General features: G+C 44.2%; 1 protein-coding gene across 3 annotated transcripts in view; it reads right to left on the bottom strand.

Moving 5' to 3' along the window:
- CAST (calpastatin) overlaps positions 1 to 16,775 on the bottom strand; it is an 83,088-nt gene that overhangs the window by 60,564 nt on the left and 5,749 nt on the right. For all 3 annotated transcript variants that reach the window (XM_040986077.1, XM_040986078.1, XM_040986079.1), the window contains exon 2: positions 12,348 to 12,410. In XM_040986077.1, the coding sequence (XP_040842011.1) occupies positions 12,348 to 12,410 (63 nt within the window). The remainder of the gene's footprint in view (positions 1 to 12,347; positions 12,411 to 16,775) is intronic.

Here is a 16,775-nt window from a genome sequence, read left to right as displayed (position 1 = left end):
CTCCTCATAGTAAGGCTTTTGGAACATCATGTGGCTGCTCAAGAACATTTCATTAAATGCAAACACATTAGTACATTTTATATGAAGAAGAGCCAGATTATAGTATGATCTCTGGTGTTCATATGGGGTTGTTGATGTTTATAATGGGGTAATCTCAAAAAGCTTTCTTTTTTGCATTTTTGTCATGTAAGTATTTTAACTTAGGAAAAGATGGTAAGTGAGGGTTGGGGTGAAGGAAAGGTAAAATACACAATTGCTTTCCTAGCAGTACAGCATATCCTGTATGTCTTCCAAATACCTACATTCCAAAGAAACATGTAACATGAAGCTATAAGCCCATGAGAGATGATGAGTAAATCAAAAGATTGAAGATCTGCCTCTGCCCCTCCTCTTTACTCTGTAAATCTGCTTCTCAAATAAAAATAAATAAATCTTTTAAAAAGTAACTTTCTCAACTTAACTTGTCTTTGTGTATGGTCCGTCACTGCAAAATCTAGCTTGTCCTCGAGTCACTTGGCTTAGCCTACCAAGAACCACTTCAGCTCAGCTGAAAAGGGAGTGGACTTTGTAAAAATGCTCTTTTCACTAAATTTTCATCTAGCAAATATTTTCAAATTTATGCCACTGTCAGGCACTTAAAACACACTAGGAAAGCTTAGAAAGGCACTTAGGTGTGGGGTCCGGACTTCTTCATTTCAGGTTTGTGACGGAAGTCTAGCAGTAGGTTGTTCTGGCTGGTGTATAAGAACTGGCTCTCTTTCTGTACTCTTCATTGTTCAGACTATGAGCCTGGTCTCATCCTAGGCAGTGTGGATGTAATGACCAATTAAACAGAAAAAGTGCCTGTTCTCACCTGCTTTCCATGGGGAGGTTTCAGACTTGATGTAAGTCAACAGAAACAAGCTGACTTCAGAGTGACATACACGTATAGAACAGGGCGACGTGACAGTGACTGGCTAAGGGCTGCTTCAGACAGGAAAGATGGGAGATAGGAACGTGACATTTGACAGAGACCCAACTGCTGGGAAGCTGCCAACCAGTCAGGTAAGCACGGGGTGTGGGTGGGAGGCATTCCAGGTGCAAAGGGAAGCCTGTGCAGAGGCCCTGATGTGGGCGTGAACTTAGCCAACTGGAGTTGCCGAATGAAGCGAAGGTGGCTACAGGCAGAGTGGGTGTGTAATGAAACAGGAAGTGGGTTGAGGATATTATTCAGAGTGATGTCTTCAGATGGTCCTGAGGCCAGATATGCTTAGGACCAATAGCTCTTCCAGGTGCTGACGTGCTCCTGGACTTCTCTGGGTCCCACCCATCCCTGGAGAGTCTTCCCTCATCTCCAAGGCAGAGTCTTCCAAGCCCTCTGGCTTTGAGTCATTTTGTACTCACTTCGCAGATGCTCATCCCATATCACTTATCAGCCGCATCCACCTGCAGAATCCCTGCTCCATCCTAGCACATCCTTCACCAGGCTAGGTCAGCATGTTCACCAACTAGGGACAGGGCTTGATCTGCCCTCAGACACAGCCCAATTCATGTACTTACTCCAAAAGTCCCCAAACAAACTCCTGGATATATGAGCTTCCATTCACTCTAACGACAGTTACACTGAAATCTCTAAAGTAAAAGATTATCAGTGAGAGTGCTAACTTCATGATACATTCAAATTTGGAGTTTCATCATTTTCTTCTGTTCCATAAATCCAGAGCCCATGTCACCGGGTAGATCCTTCCTTGCAAACCAACCATGCACCTTCCAACATGCACATTCGCCACTTTAACTCAAAGTGTATCAAAAGTTCACTGTTGAGAGCATCCTACACCTCACTACTATATGTCCATCCTCAGGCCTGGCACCTGGTGGGTCTGCTGTCACCGCCTTCCAATCAATAGGGACAGGTGTGCAGGTGTCTGTGCTTTGTCCTCTGCTGGTCACAGAGGCAGTGCATAAACCACTCTTCTCAGGGAAGAACTTCAAACACAGAGCAGCAGCCCTGTTTCGATGGACTTGGAAGCCACGTCCCCTCCTGGTGGTGACCCTCTCACCTGCAGCCCAGGAACACTTCACACCTGAGCAGGACACCCAGGTCACGGTGGCTCTATCAACCAGGAAGGCGTGACAAGAATAAATGAGTGCCTTTTGGGCATGTCTCCTTGCAGTTCCTAACCCTAACTTCTCAATGACACTGAAATGGTCTTAAACTAAAACAACAGTGGAGTTCTAAAAGCCAGGTAATGCACTGTTTGGTGTCACAGGCCGGGCCTCCAGAGGGAAGCCCCGTGCTGAAACTGGTGATGACAGCAAAACTAAACAGACTTTCTTTAAAAAAATAGAGAGAAATTACTACTTAGAGTAAGCTGCAACCCATGGATTTACTCCCCAAAAGCTCCAACAGCCACAGGGGGCCAGAAACCCAATCCGGATCACACACAAGAGAGGCAGGGACCCAGTGACCTTAGCCACCATCTGTGCCTCTCAGAGGCACAGGAAGCTAGAATCAGGAGCTGGGATGGGAACTGAACCCAGAGGCTCTGCGGGGGGCATGGGCATCTGAACCCCTAGGCTAAATGCTGCCCCCCTTTTGGTAAATACAGCAAGAGTCCTGGTCAAGCAGCAGCCAGGAAATTGCAGGCCAAGATTTTGGATTTCTCTAAAGACCAACTTTCCAGTTCACTGATGTGAGGAGCCCCATCATGCCTGAGATGACTTTAGGTTTGAATATAAGATGGGGTTGTGGTACAAAGGTAGAAAATCTCAGGCATCCAGCACTATGGCTTAATGGCTAAATCCTTGCCTTGCAAGCTCCAGGATCCCCTATTGGCACTGGTTCATGTCCAGGCTGCTCTGCTTCCCACCCAGCTAGTGCTTGTGGTCTGGGAAAGCAGTAGAACATGGCCCAAAGCCTTGGAATCCTGCACCCACGTGAGAGAACCGGAAGAAGCTCCTGGCTCCTAGATTCGGGTCAGCTCAGCTCCAGCTCAGTAGTCATTTGGGGACTGGACCAGCAGATGGAATATATCTTTCTTTCCTTCTCTCTGTAAATCTGCCTTTCCAATAAAAGAATAAATAAATCTTTTTTTTTTTTAAAGAACAAACAAAACAGAAGAAAAGGAAAGAACAGGAACTAAGTAAATAAAATAAAATCTCGGTTCTAAAAAGCACAGGCCAAAGTGTTCAAGCAAGTCATTTAACAGACCCCTACTCCCCCACCCCCCCGAGCAAACTCAAGACAGGACTTAGGGGCTGCTAACAATTTCCTTCGGCTTTTATTATTTATATCACCAGAAATTATGCTAACATGTTTCCACAACGCAGATTTTTTTTTCCCTTAGGATCTGCCTAGGATTCTAATCAAAGGCCAGCTTTATAGTCAGATCCTTTGGAAATGGGCCTTGTCAGGTTGTATCAGAGCTGCCCCTGGAAGATCATATTCTGATATCATTAAGAACTACATGGGTTGGAGTTGTGGCACAGTGCGTTAGGCCACTGCTTGCAACAATGGCAGGCCCACTGGAGTGCTGGTTCAAGTCCCAGCTGCTCTGCTTCCAATCCAAACCCCTGTCCATACACCTGGGAAGGCAGTGGATGAGAGCCCCAGTCCTTGGAGATCCCTGTTATTCATAGGGGAGACCCAGGTAGAGTTTCTGGCTCTTAGCTTCCACTTGGTCCAGACCTAGCTGTTGGGGGACATTTGGGGAATGCAGTGGATGGAAGATGTCTCTCTCTCCCTCTATCCTTTCTCCGCTCTCTCTCCTTTCTCCCTTCTCCTTTCTCAATCATCCTGTCTTCCAAATAAATAACTTTAAATTTTTTAAAAAAGGGAAATATATATGTGGTCTCTGCTCTAGGTCCCTGGGCCAGAACTCCTAAAACCTCTGTGATTTCCCGGCAACAGGGGTGGGAGGAGACTCTTCCACTCTCCTACTTAGTCTCTGAGCCTGGTTTCTGACCCAGATGTCTTAAATCCCTTGGAATCTTCTGGGTGATAGAAGCAGCTTGTGTCTTCAGGAGGCCAGACCTGGTGGGCTCTGGGTCAGGGTGGGGATTAGACTACAGCAAGACCGTGCCTGAGATCAGTGGCTTGGAGCTTTCAGCCCCGCATTCCACCGTCTGCAGAAGGGAAAGCAGTATGATGTGGAGTTAATGACTGATCATGTCTGTGTGATAAGCAGAGTTGGAGAGCTTCCAGGCACACCTACCCCCCACCCCAAACATCCCAAACACACGCATTCCATACAGAACTGTGGAAGTTCTATGAAACAGACCCCAAATGAGCAACTGACAAACCAGGCAAGGTAAGGAACAGCCAAGCCCGGTACCTGGAGGAAGCAGACAAAGATTCCTGGAACCTCTGTATTCTATGTGACTTTTTAGGACTCTACAATTATTTCAACAACAAAAAAGGTACCGAAACATGTTAAGGAAAAAAAAAAAAAAGGACTCATAAACACACACACACACACACACACGCACACACACACACACACAAAACCTAAACCAAACTTCAACTAAAAAAAAAATGGCTAGGATGAAAAATACAGCGGGCGGAATTAAAGTGAAACAGACAAAAGGGCAGGAAAAAGCTCTTAGTGAGCTGTGGGACCATGCAGCCTCCCCAAAGAGGTTGAGAGATTGGAAGACAAAACAAAACATTTGGAGAAAATAAAACTGGTAAAACGTTGTTTCCAAATTTGATGAAAACTATAAACCTAACCATTTAAGAAGCCCAAGCAATCTCCAGTAAGGGCTGGGCACGAAGAAACGGGCACTTTGGGTTTGCAGGAGTACATTCTCCAGTCTTCCAGTGATGATGCAGGGGTGGGAGGCGGGATAAGGACAGCTTCTCCCACCCTGGCCAAGAATGTGCACCTTTCCCTGCCATGAAGATGGCAGGGAAGTTGGTCACAGCACCTGATTTCCCCCAGTGCAGTGATTAAAACCAAGGTAGGGGCGAGTGAGTTCCCCTTTCCACTAAGAGAGGAGCCCAGGAGCCCAGGAGCAGGCTGAGGAATCCTCCAGCTTGCAAACAATGATGTATAGATTGGATGCTGTATCTCATGGATTTTCAAAAACATAAACACACAAGAGCTTTTGCAGCTCAATGAGTGTCAAGTGGCAAGCCTTTGGCACAGCAGTCAAAATACCAATCAAAAGGCTTTGGCTCAACCCAAGGTAAGTATTTGGGGAGTCCACCAGCGACTAGGAATCTTCTGTGTGTGTGTGTGTGTGTGTGTCTGTTTCTCTCTCTAGTAATAACAAATAAGTAAATGAAAGCACAGGGAAATTATATAAGCAAATCTATATGGAGAGACTCAAGTTCAATCTGACAGCTGGCATGCTCAAATAATTGCTCAATCTTTTTTCAGAACTCTGTTGAGCTGGCTTCAGAAGTTATAGTATTTGAACATCCTGAGTTGCAAAACAAATATTTAGTGTCTGAATATAAATCTAAGTTATTCAAACTACCCACAGCGAGGGAACTGTATCAAAGTAATTATGAGAAGGTTAGCAAACCAGAGAACACTGATTTTGGCAAAAAGAAAATTGAAGGGAAGAGATAAAACGGTTTCAACCTCCAAAGACAAAAGAGGAAGAGTTTCAAGACAATTTGAACCATGGGAACACATCTGTCAATTTAATTCAATATTACATTTACTGTCTTTTCAGGCAGCAGGAACAAAAGCCAGTACCACAATACCGTTCACAGAAGCAAGTTTCATTCCCGGTACAAAGTGAAACCAAAATAGGTGTGTGGATAGATCACTTCAGCTCTCAGTTTCCGATAGAGAAATATTTTTTTTTTTCAAAATGGAACCACAGAGTTTAGATTTCAGAGAGATGTTTGTGGAATGTACCCCACTTAGCCGTCAGACCTTGACTTGCAAAAGGGAGTGCCCAGGGAGGCCAATGTTGCTGTGACTAACCAACCAGGCACTCACAGTCCTAATTACTAAGACAGGCTGATTTTTCAGATTCACTCCCACATCCTTTCCAGATAATGCTGTTCTTATTTGATACAGCTGAATTAAACAAGTTCATTGAGAACAGATTCAAGAAATCTATGCCACGTGCAGCATTTCGGTCACACTGACAAACACTGACTCGCTTGTTGACCAAACTCTGGGCAGGCTTCTCAGAGCTCAGCTAATCCCTGACCTCCCCCATTCCGTTTCTATGTTCACCTCTGCAACCTCTAGTTTCAGCAAGAATGGGGCTGGCTGACTTTTGCAGGGTCTCCACCCATGACATTTGATACCTCTCCATTTTTTATCAGATTCTTCATCCTCCACCAACCCCCAAGTTGTGTCACGGCAGTCTGTTTCCAGCACGAACACTCTTAGGCCAGCTGATCCACACTCCCTGCATGATTTCCCACTTATTGCCCCTCCCCATCCATTGCATCCTACTCATGGGATATCGATTCCTGTTGCTTCTTACTGCATGTGAAGTTGAGCCAAGTCTCTCTGCTGCACTGCAACACCGCACTGCTAGCACTGCTTGTACTGATGACATTTCCAGATGGATGGAGCTGAGATGAGGGTATGCATTGGAGCAGGAGGTGCTCCCACCTTTGGGCTGCTCGTGTGAGGTCATCGGGGGGTACTTGTTGCATCATGGTTACAGTTAGGAAGGTACCAGGCAAGTAGAGGGTCTGCATAGATGAGGCTCATTCTGCTGTATGTGCTTGCATGTGGAGAACAGTGGATGCAGAATGCAGTTGAAATCAGCATTTATTTACACAAAAAGAGATAAGTGTGCTCAAGAAACATTTGCTCCGGGCAGAGCTGTTCCATGCTGCCACTGCCGGTACCAGAAGCCTGGTGGTTCGGTGTTGCAGTGCAGGCATATCACATGGACACCAGGGTTCAAATCCTGGCTGTTTCACTTCTGATCTCCCTGCTAATGTGTCTGGGAAAGCAGCAGAGGATGGCCCAAGTCCAGGGACCCCTGCATCCTCATGGGAGACCCAGGAAAAACACCTGGTTCCTGCCTTTAGCAGTTAACAAATAAACAAATAACTTCCAAATAAACAAATAAGCTGTTAACAAAAGAAAATATCACAAAGAAAGGAGGACATTGTTCTTATGCTTATCCTGAACATGGAAAGAGATAATAGAGCTCAAAAAGTCCGTAACAACACAAATTTTAGGAGAACATGCCTCCTTGGGCAGGAAACAAGCAGTTAGTTCCCTAAAGCCTGAGTCTTTGGCGACAGAGATGGAAAAATAGCAGTGAGACTAAAAAAGTAGTCAGAGGTAAAAAAATAAATAAATAAATAAAATTTGAACCTGTACTGGAAGTTTCAAGAACAGAGCTGAGAAATAAATTAGGTGCTCCATAGGGCAAACTAGGACACAGATTAACAACCACTTCCCTCTCAGCATGACATGTTGGCTGAAGACCCAAGAGAGATGCTCAATGCTTAAAGAAACAGACATTCCAGGAAAAAAATAGTGAGAAGAAATACAGTGCTAGGCACATCTCGGCATGCTTTAAACTGTAGAAACAAGAGGGGGAAATATCTGACAAGCACCGAGGCAAGAAAAAGTCATTTCCTCAAAATAAATCCAAAGCAGGCAGTTTCTGACAGCTTCCTTGTCACCCCAAAAAGCCAGGTAACCAGGGAGCTACAGGTATGGGATGTTGAGAGAACAGAACTGTGACCCCAGAATGTGCGAGCTTGTGTTGACTGATTTTCTCATGTGTGTGAGGTCAAGAAGGACACAGCTTATGTTCACAGACTCCGAAACCACTTTCCCTAAAGACATTATCTTTAAAAAAAAGATACACACCAGGAAGAACAAATAACAAATTAGAGCTTAAGAATGAGAATGAGGCAGCCTCCGTCCAAGATAATTCTAGAACTTTCCAAACTCTCATAGCTGGGATAGCCATATACCAGGCTCTCCTGTTGGATTCCTAGTTGGCCCCTGGAGGCTGGCTCTCCAGGTGAGACTCCCAGGCAAAGCTCCTCAGCCTTGACTCTTTCTTGGCATCAGAATATGAGCGTGAGGAGCAAGAGTCAGATCCTCATAATGAACATGCCCCACACTTGATTCACAGTCCCTGCAAGCTGTGTTTGCTGTAGTAACTCCCCCGGGGTTGCAGATGATGGTTAAGTCACCTGCTAGAGGGAACACTGTCCTATACAACTCACCCAGCGGGGAGCTTCCTCCTCCAATGCAGAGTTCAGCCCACTGGCTAGATTCAATGTCACACTGATGTCAAGGTGCTAGCATGATCATCTTGTACACATCCAAAAGTCACGTGTTCTGTTAGTATCCTGAACTGGCGTTCCAGATCCACTGCTGATTCTGGCTTCTTGCTAAAGTAGCCTGGGAGGCAATGGTGATGGCTCAGGTGATTGGTGCCGGATGCCATGTGGGAGACCTGGACTGAGTTCCTGGCTCACAGCTTGGGCTCCACTCAGGGGCCATTGTGAGAATCAGGGGAATGAACCAGGAGATCCGAGCCTCTGTCTGGCACCTGTCTCTCTCTTCCCTCCTCTCTCCCTGCTCCCACTTTCCTTCTGCCTTCACTTTCTCTCTTCTCCACTTCTCCCTCTCAAATAAAAGAATGAGAGGCGGTGTAATATAAAAGAATGTAAAATTTAAAAAGACTTGCAGTTCAAAAAGATATTCATATATATAACAATTAAATTTGAAGCTTTTAAAATTAGTTCTATGAGATCACACCTTACAACGATGCTTGACATTCTAATTTGCAGGAAGTTACTGAAATATGTTGCTAAAAGAATAACACTCCCTCAGAGTGGCCAAATGTGTTCGTCAAATACCTGAAATAGATTTGATTGCATGCTTGGAAAGATCTCTTGGTTTCCATATATTTAAAGATGCTGAGGTTAAATGCTTCCATTTTTCTTTTTCCTGTTTTCTACCTATTTTATCTTCGACTTGTTTGCCCATGGAATTTTCTGTCTTAAAATTCCTCTACATCTCACAAGGACTTGACAAATTCGTAGTGGTGGTATAAGCATTAGCATTAGGAAGGAGATGCTGGGTGAACAGACCACCTTGGGGACACATCTTCACTCCCCAGTCACCCACTCCCATGATTGTGCACCCAAGACATGCCAGGTAGATAAACAGCACAGAATTTGGTGAGATGGTGGTGCACTCTGCACCTCTTCCAGCTTGATTGGTACCCGATTCATGAATCATCCTTTGCTCAAAAAAGCTCTGCTGAATCTGCTTTTGTTCCAAAGTCATAATTTAAGCCACATAAAACACCTCTATGCCCATTTTGCTTGTGTTGATTGGGGGAATAAAGCAAAGCAAGAAGGCAGGGGTTGTAAATTGGAATAGCTCAGCGATGGAATGAAATATTGTTGGAATTTTCTAACCTCAAGATTGTAAAATCCCCTCTTCTTCCTTTTGAGGTAGGAGGTCAGCCTTTCAGGGTCAAGACCAAAAGACAGTCTGCCTCTCCGGACATGGAGATCTTGAGTCCTGCCCTGGGGATTCGTAACAGAGCTATTGAGTTGTGTGTTTCCAGTGTGTTACCCAGGGGAGTTGAGGAGCTTCATAATCCAAGTAATAGAAAAGATTTAACTCTGTGCTAACAAGACTGCCTAAACCAACTATTACAAGAGGTAATAGGGAAGCCTGCAAGTTACAACACAATGCACCAGAACTATCCAAGACAGCTTACTACCCACTGCCAACATTAGAAGACAGTAATTTAGTTTGTGTGTACATACCTTCGTCTTGATCAATACTAAAAGACAATAACAACCAAATACATTATTTCCTGATCAGGAGAATGAAGCAATACCAGTTTTCAACCAAGAAGCAATCACCATTTACCTAAGTAAGTAACCTGATAAATTCTCTATAAATAAAGGTGAAAGGAACTGAATGATACTTAGGGAGATTTCCTTGTAGGTAAAAGAGGGGGAAAATGTTGTTCATGTGGAAATATATTTGTAAATAATTTAACCAAGGAGCCGACACTGTGAGGCAGTGTGTTGAGCCCCTGCGTGCCATGCAGGCATCACGTACCAGGGCACCAGTTTGTGTCCTGGCTGCTCTGCTTCTGATCCAGTTCCCTGTTAATGCGCCTGAGAAGGCAGTAGATGATCCCTGCTACCCATACCGGAGACTTAAACTGAGTTCTAAACTCTTGTCTTGGCTTGGCCCAGCCCCAACTATCATGACCCTTTGGGGGATCCAGTAGATGGAAGTCAGCTTCCTTTCTTTCTTCCTTCTTTTTTTTTTCTTAAATATACAGACAGGAGGAAAGACAGAAAGATCTTCCATCCGTTGATTCACTCCCCAAGTAGTCACAACAGCTGGAACTGTGCCAATCTGAAGCCTGAAGCCAGGAGCCCGGTGCCTCTTCCGTGTCTTCCACATGGGTGCAGGGTCCCAAAGCTTTGGGCTCTTCTCAATTGCTTTCCCAGACCACATGTGGGGAGCTGGATGGGAACCAGGGCTGCCAGGATTAGAATCATGCCCATATGGGATCCCTGGCATGCAAGGCAAGGACTTTAGCCACTAGGCTACCTCGCTGGGTGGGCTCCCTCCCTCCCTGCTTGCCTTCCTGCCTGCCAGCCTGCCTTCCTTCCTTCCCTCCCTCCCTTTCTCTCTCTCTGCCACTATTTCTCTCTTTCAAATAAATTTTAAAACCTTAAAACTAGAGGCTAGTGTGATAGCTTAAATGACTAATCATCTGCCTACAAGTGCCTACATCCTATATGGATGCTGATTTGTGTTTCAGCTGCTCCATTTCCCATCTAGCTCCCTGCTTGTGGCCTGGGAAAGCAGCAGAGGATGGCCCAAAGCCTTGGGACCCTGCAACTGCATGGGAGAGCCAGAGGAAGATCCTGGCTCCTGCCTTTGGGTAGGTTCAGCTCCAGCCAATAAAGCCATTTGGGGAGAGAAACAGTGGGTGGAAGATCTTTTTTTCTCTCTCTCCTCTCTGCAAATCTGCTTTTTCCATAAAAATAAATAAACATTTAAGAAAAAAACGAAAACTACCAAAGTAATTTAATCAAGATATTGGCTAAAATTTTAATGTAAGTTTATTTTTGCTTTTTATTGTGAAAGAAGCTTTTGCCTTCCATAAATTAAAAAAAATCACTATAAAGCTGGTTAGGAAGAAAAATTAAATTATACCTTTATGAGTTTTGGCAAAGGAAAGAATGAATATATAACAAGTATTAGTCACAATATTCTCCTGACAGTAAATATTATAAAATAGTGAAAGAAGAACCAAGTTTCCAAAATAAACTGCTTAATATCGATAACAGAGGAACAATAAAATGATCATTTCAGGATTTCTATATTTCTATTTACCTTTCTAGAATTGACTGGATTTAACCTAGAAGCCAGAAGTGATGCCTTTCTATGCAATGAAGATGACTCTCCCTACTGAGTCTTATTACATTTAAGGCAATAAATGGAGGCAAATGCAGTACCCTTTTGAAGCACAGAGAGTAGGACCTTTATTGGATGTAGAGGGCTGAACTGTTGACCACAATACCAGTATCCCACGTGGGCACTTGTTCAAGCCCTGGCTACTCCACTTATCATCCAGCTCCCTGCTAAAGGCCTTGGGAAAGCAGCCAAACATGGCCTTAGTGCTTGGGCCCTGCCTCCCATGCAGGAGAACAGCATGCAGTTCCAGGATCCTAGCCTTGTGTTGACCAGCCGTGGCTGCTATGGCCACAGGGGGAGGGACTCGTGCAAATGGAGTATCACTTTGTCTCTCCTTCTATCTCAGTAACTCTGGCTTTTGATTAAATAAATAACACTTTAAAAAAGCAAACAGCAGATCTTTCACAGGATTCTTCCTTAAAGACACAGGTGAAAATAGAAAGCCACAGGAATCCATCTCAACATGGAGGGAAGTTTGTTTTTTTGGGTTATTTTCTTACAGAATTGATGAAAAAATGGCTCCTGTCTTCTTTTTGTTTATGGAATCATGAATGACTGGTTAATCTAGGCCAACACTGTCCTTTCCCGGTTTGTTCACATGAAAAAGGAAAGTCTAGGCCAGCCCTTGCTTTTCCTTCTATACCTGTCATGTACGCCAAAAAAGCCACTAAGATTCACCCAACTTTACGGGCAAAACATACACAAAACAAAACAAACCAACAAAACAATAACAGCAACAACAACATCTTGAGTACTTTCCTAAAGATTGCTTCTATACGAACACTTTACCCACTATTCAACAGTTTTCACTTACATTCTTAAAGCAACTCTTATTTAAAACTTAATTTCCTAATTCCAGTAACAGCACTTGCCTGCATTTTTACTTAATATGTCACAAAAGAATGCACAGTTTGAAAGCAAAAGAAAATGAAGACCCAGTGTTGGGGGGATTACCTCATCGGATCCTTTCTTCTCTCCTGATTTAGAAGACGATCCACTGGCTTTCTCATTAACATGCTGTAAGAATGGTTAAAAAAAAAAAAAGATAATGCTTTAATAGAGGATTTGGGATAATAGTGATTTTAATCCAAAAGGATTATTGCACAGACTTTGAAAACAAGGGCCCCTTTCATTTTCCCCTGACAACCCTAGTAATTCTGCATCCCAGCAAGTGGGGTTGAAAAATGAAGGGACACCACAGACATTCATTAGGGATGCAGAAAGTCACTCTGTAATTAGCCAGATCCAGAGCTGATGGTGACACCATGGCGGCAGCTCGTCTCCCACCAAGTGCCTCATGGAACTGCACAGCCCAAATCACCAGCACAGGAGATGTCTGGTTTGCCACGGAGATCAGATCTCTGAGACCATGCATGTCTGAAGTTAGGCTTAAGCCTTGACTCAGCATGAACTCAAGAATTCTCCCCAACCTTCCAAGGCACCATTGCTCCTGATAGCTTTGGGAGCTTCCCAGAGGTCTTTTTCCAGAATATTCACCAAGGCCAAAAGATAGAGGGCAAGGCCAGGCCTGCAACTTCTACTCATCATGACTATAAGATGTCATCATATCTAGAAGCTAAATGTCTTTAAAATACTGGATGAATGTCATAGAGGATGAATATCAGTATTTTTATGTGGCACACAGAAGTTTTAAGAAGCACTCACGCTTAGTGACAAAATTTTAACAAGCAGGCTTGGAGCACTTAGGGTACAGTACTCCTTACTGGACTGCCTCGGTTCAAGTCACAGCTCCACTTGTGATCCTGCTTCCTGCTGATGCACATCCTGAGCAGTAGCAGGTGCTGTCCCGTGTATCTGAGTCCCTGCAGCCCATGTGGGAAACCTGGATTGAGCCTTTCCCAGCCTCTGAAATGCATATTTAGGGAATAAACCCAGCACATGGAAGATCTCTTTTTCCTTGGATCTTTCTGTCACTTTTAAAATAAATAATCCTTTAAACTAAGTCTTAAAGTTCACTGAATTTCTTTGAGAAATAAAAAATGCATATGTTCCTGGAAGGGAAGTACAAACAATTATTTTATTTGTTTCACACTGTGGGAAGTATAACAAGGTAAGAAAATAGAGGAACATTAATGGATTCTTCCTGTTTGCCCTCAGTGAAACCAAAAAATAAAATACTACGATGTTCCCTATTGCAGAATCACAAACTAGAGCTGCAGGACAATGAAGGTACTTGGGTTGGGAAAAGTAATAATAATATTCTTACTAGTAATGACAATCATTTATGCTGTCTACAGTTTTGCAAGGAACTTTCATATTGATCAGTCTTATTTAAAACAAAAAAGTAAAGCATAAGGTTATATGAATGAGGAAATGAAGAATGACTGTGATTGATGCATTTTACAATAACATAAAACTAGTAAATGAAATTTTTTAACTTAAAGTTCATGGCTTCCTGCTCTACCCTGCTAAATGGGATTAGCTAATATCACATCACATAAATATTAGCTCAAACAATAAAATAGCCAAGAACAGCAGGACTTGTGGTTGACATTTCCTTAACTGTTCTTTGCATCAGTCAATCTTGTTTTAGGAGGATTAAGTTCTCCAACAGAAGCATTCTCATGGTGGAGCCCACCCAGGGTACTGCCACTTGGTGCAGGAAGCTCCCTACCAAGCTTATTCTACTTGTTGCAGTCAAGGGTTGGTTTGTCCTGTCCTGTGGTTGAGGGCAATTAGCATTGAGAAGTAACCAGTAACCTCCTGAATTTAATCAGGAGGCATTTTTAGTAACTGGCTTACTGAAAGAAAATCAACGCCAGTCAATTGCCAAGCAACTGGTGACATAACTAAGGACCAACTTCAAACCATCCCTAAGAAGGGCAAACGCCCAGATGTAACTGGTTGTCCCTTCCACGTTTGCCCCACAAAAGCTCAGGATATGTGCTCCACTCCAGCTCCCCTGCTGATGGGCACACTGGCAGCAGGTGATGGCTCAAGGGATTGGGTCCCTGGCACCCACCTGGGAGACCCAGATGGCATTCTAGTCATTGGCTTGGTCCAACTCTGGTTGTTGCAGTCATTTAGAAAGTGAGCCAGCAGAAGAAAGTTCTCATTCTCTGCCTTTCAAATAAATCATTTTCTTTTAGGAAGATATAGAAACACTTTAAACTGTGGCAATGATGGCACCATCCTGTGAACATACTAAAATAATATTGCAGTGTATGCTTTAATGGGTGAATTGTACAGTGTAACACCTGAATACAGTGTTGTTGTTTTTAAACTACAGGTTATTTGAAAACTTGGAAATTTTCCTTCTTTCCCTGAGAGATAAGGCTAGAGACATCAATATTTGCATGCCTGGGAGAGCTAAAGTAAAACAAGGAAATAGTGAAAGATCGTCTCGCACGCCCCCTCCTCTGGACTTCCTAGTGCACATGCTCATCATGCCATCACCATCACACACACTGGGGAAGCCTGGCTGGCAGTCAGTCCCACCTGCAGGGCAGGCCTCAGGCAGCTGGGCAGCTTTTGCAAAGCCTCCTGCCAGATTTAGGTGAAATCTTTCCAAAAGCTTGGGGCCTGGGCATGCGTATATCTGGAATCCCTGGCTGATGGTCTTGTGAGGCCAGGGTTGGGAACCACTAGTTCTGAAAGACTTGTGCACACTATGATGGTAGAAGTCTCCACTCCTCAGCTCACCCCAAGTTGGCACCAAAAGGGGAGGGATTGCGGCAGACTGGCCCAGCTCTGGGCTTCTCCTGGACCAAGTGGAGGAGCCCAGTGCCCTGTGCTCTTGCCAGCATTTCCTAACCAATTCCAAACCTCACTCGACTACTAAGGTATCCTCTCTTCATGTCTGCACACCAGTCTCTATTTCCTTAGTAAAACAAATTGGTACCCCGTTGAACACCTCCCTCACTAACTGCTTCAGACACCTATATCCTACCTTCCAACAAGATGCTCAATTCTATCCTTTTTTGTTTGTTTTGCTATACATGTGGCAGGACTGTGACTTATCTTCCCTGAATAACCACATTTCCACAAGTTCCTGAACACTCCCTGGGAAGAAACGCCAATTCATTTCAGCTCAGTAAACTAGGTAAAGGAGCAAGAGGCTGAGAAAATACCTGGAAACATTAAGAGACAACAGGCATATTAGTATTCTCTGCAAAACACCCTAAAAGCTATCCTCCTTGCAAAAACACTGCCACTCTGAACACATGCACAAAGACCAAACTGGCATTGCTCCATAGGTCTGCGGGGTGCAGATGTCAATGCCTTCCAGGCATTGCTTGCCCTCCACCTGCATTACTGGCATTGTGGGGGGTCTTCCTGGCTGCACTGCTCTTTGTAGATGGCAGCAAGCTGGGTTTGGTCAATGGGAGGCAATCACTGGAGGCTGGAGGTGGTAGGTGGCACATTGCCCACCTTCCCTCTGCCTCTTGGAGCCTCTGCCACCCACAGTGTCTCCTGCAGGACAGGCCAGCTACGGGTGCAGCATCATCAAATGACCCTGCTCCTGCTCCCATCCCTCCAGCCAAGTGATGGTAGCACTTCCCTGTAATCACTCATCTCTGGGCTGCCTCCCTCTTCTACATTACTCCCCCTAAGTACCCCAGATTTTTCTGTTCCTGGACAACCAATGCCCTGCCCCCTTTACATTCTTTTATTTTAAATCCTCGGTCATTTCCCTTAGTTGACTATAATAAAATCTAACAGGACAGAGTGAGCATGGATGAACTTGGAAGGCTGTGTGACTTTGGGCAAATGATTTAACCTCTCATTTTCTCCTTATTAAAATAGGGAGAAGGGTCCTGATCCCAGGGATTGGCATAATTGAGATAACAGCTAATGGACATGAGAAACCTGATCCACAGTCCAGTACATTTAGGAATATGATCAGGAAGGGGCAGCAGACACAGTTTAAAGACACTGACTCCAATGTCCCATCCTCTATCATGGTGCCTAGCTTTTCCATCCTAGCTTTCCATTCTGATTCCAGCTTCCAGCTGGGAACCGTAGTAAGCAGCAGGTGCCAGCTCCAGCACTTATGCCTTAGCCACTCAGAGAGAAGACCTAGCTAGAGCTAATCCACCAAATTTGGGAGGCCTCTTTTTGTCTCTGCCTTTCAAAATAAGTATAACAGAGCAGGAAAAATAAGATTTGAAGATTTAGAAGAAATGCAGTACTCCACTCCCCTTTGCCCTGGCATCAGTCTGAAATGGTGAATTATAAGACAGGGAAAGGAATGTGGGGAGTAAGCAAAGGTTCAAGCGTTTCATTTTCAAAAGCCATCCACACCAGAATCTGGTTTTGACTTTCCTTACAGTACAAAAGAGTCAAGTTTTCGTTTAATTCAATGTCTATCCTACAACTGTGTATCTTATTGGTCTCCCACATACATACTATGCCCTAAAC

This window comes from Ochotona curzoniae, unplaced genomic scaffold (genome assembly GCF_017591425.1).
Source record: "Ochotona curzoniae isolate NIBS_2020 unplaced genomic scaffold, NIBS_Ocur_1.0 contig_4501, whole genome shotgun sequence".
Classification (NCBI taxonomy): Eukaryota; Metazoa; Chordata; class Mammalia; order Lagomorpha; family Ochotonidae; genus Ochotona; species Ochotona curzoniae.
Note: the sequence above shows the minus strand (reverse complement) of the source record. Positions and strands in the feature narration are given on the sequence as shown.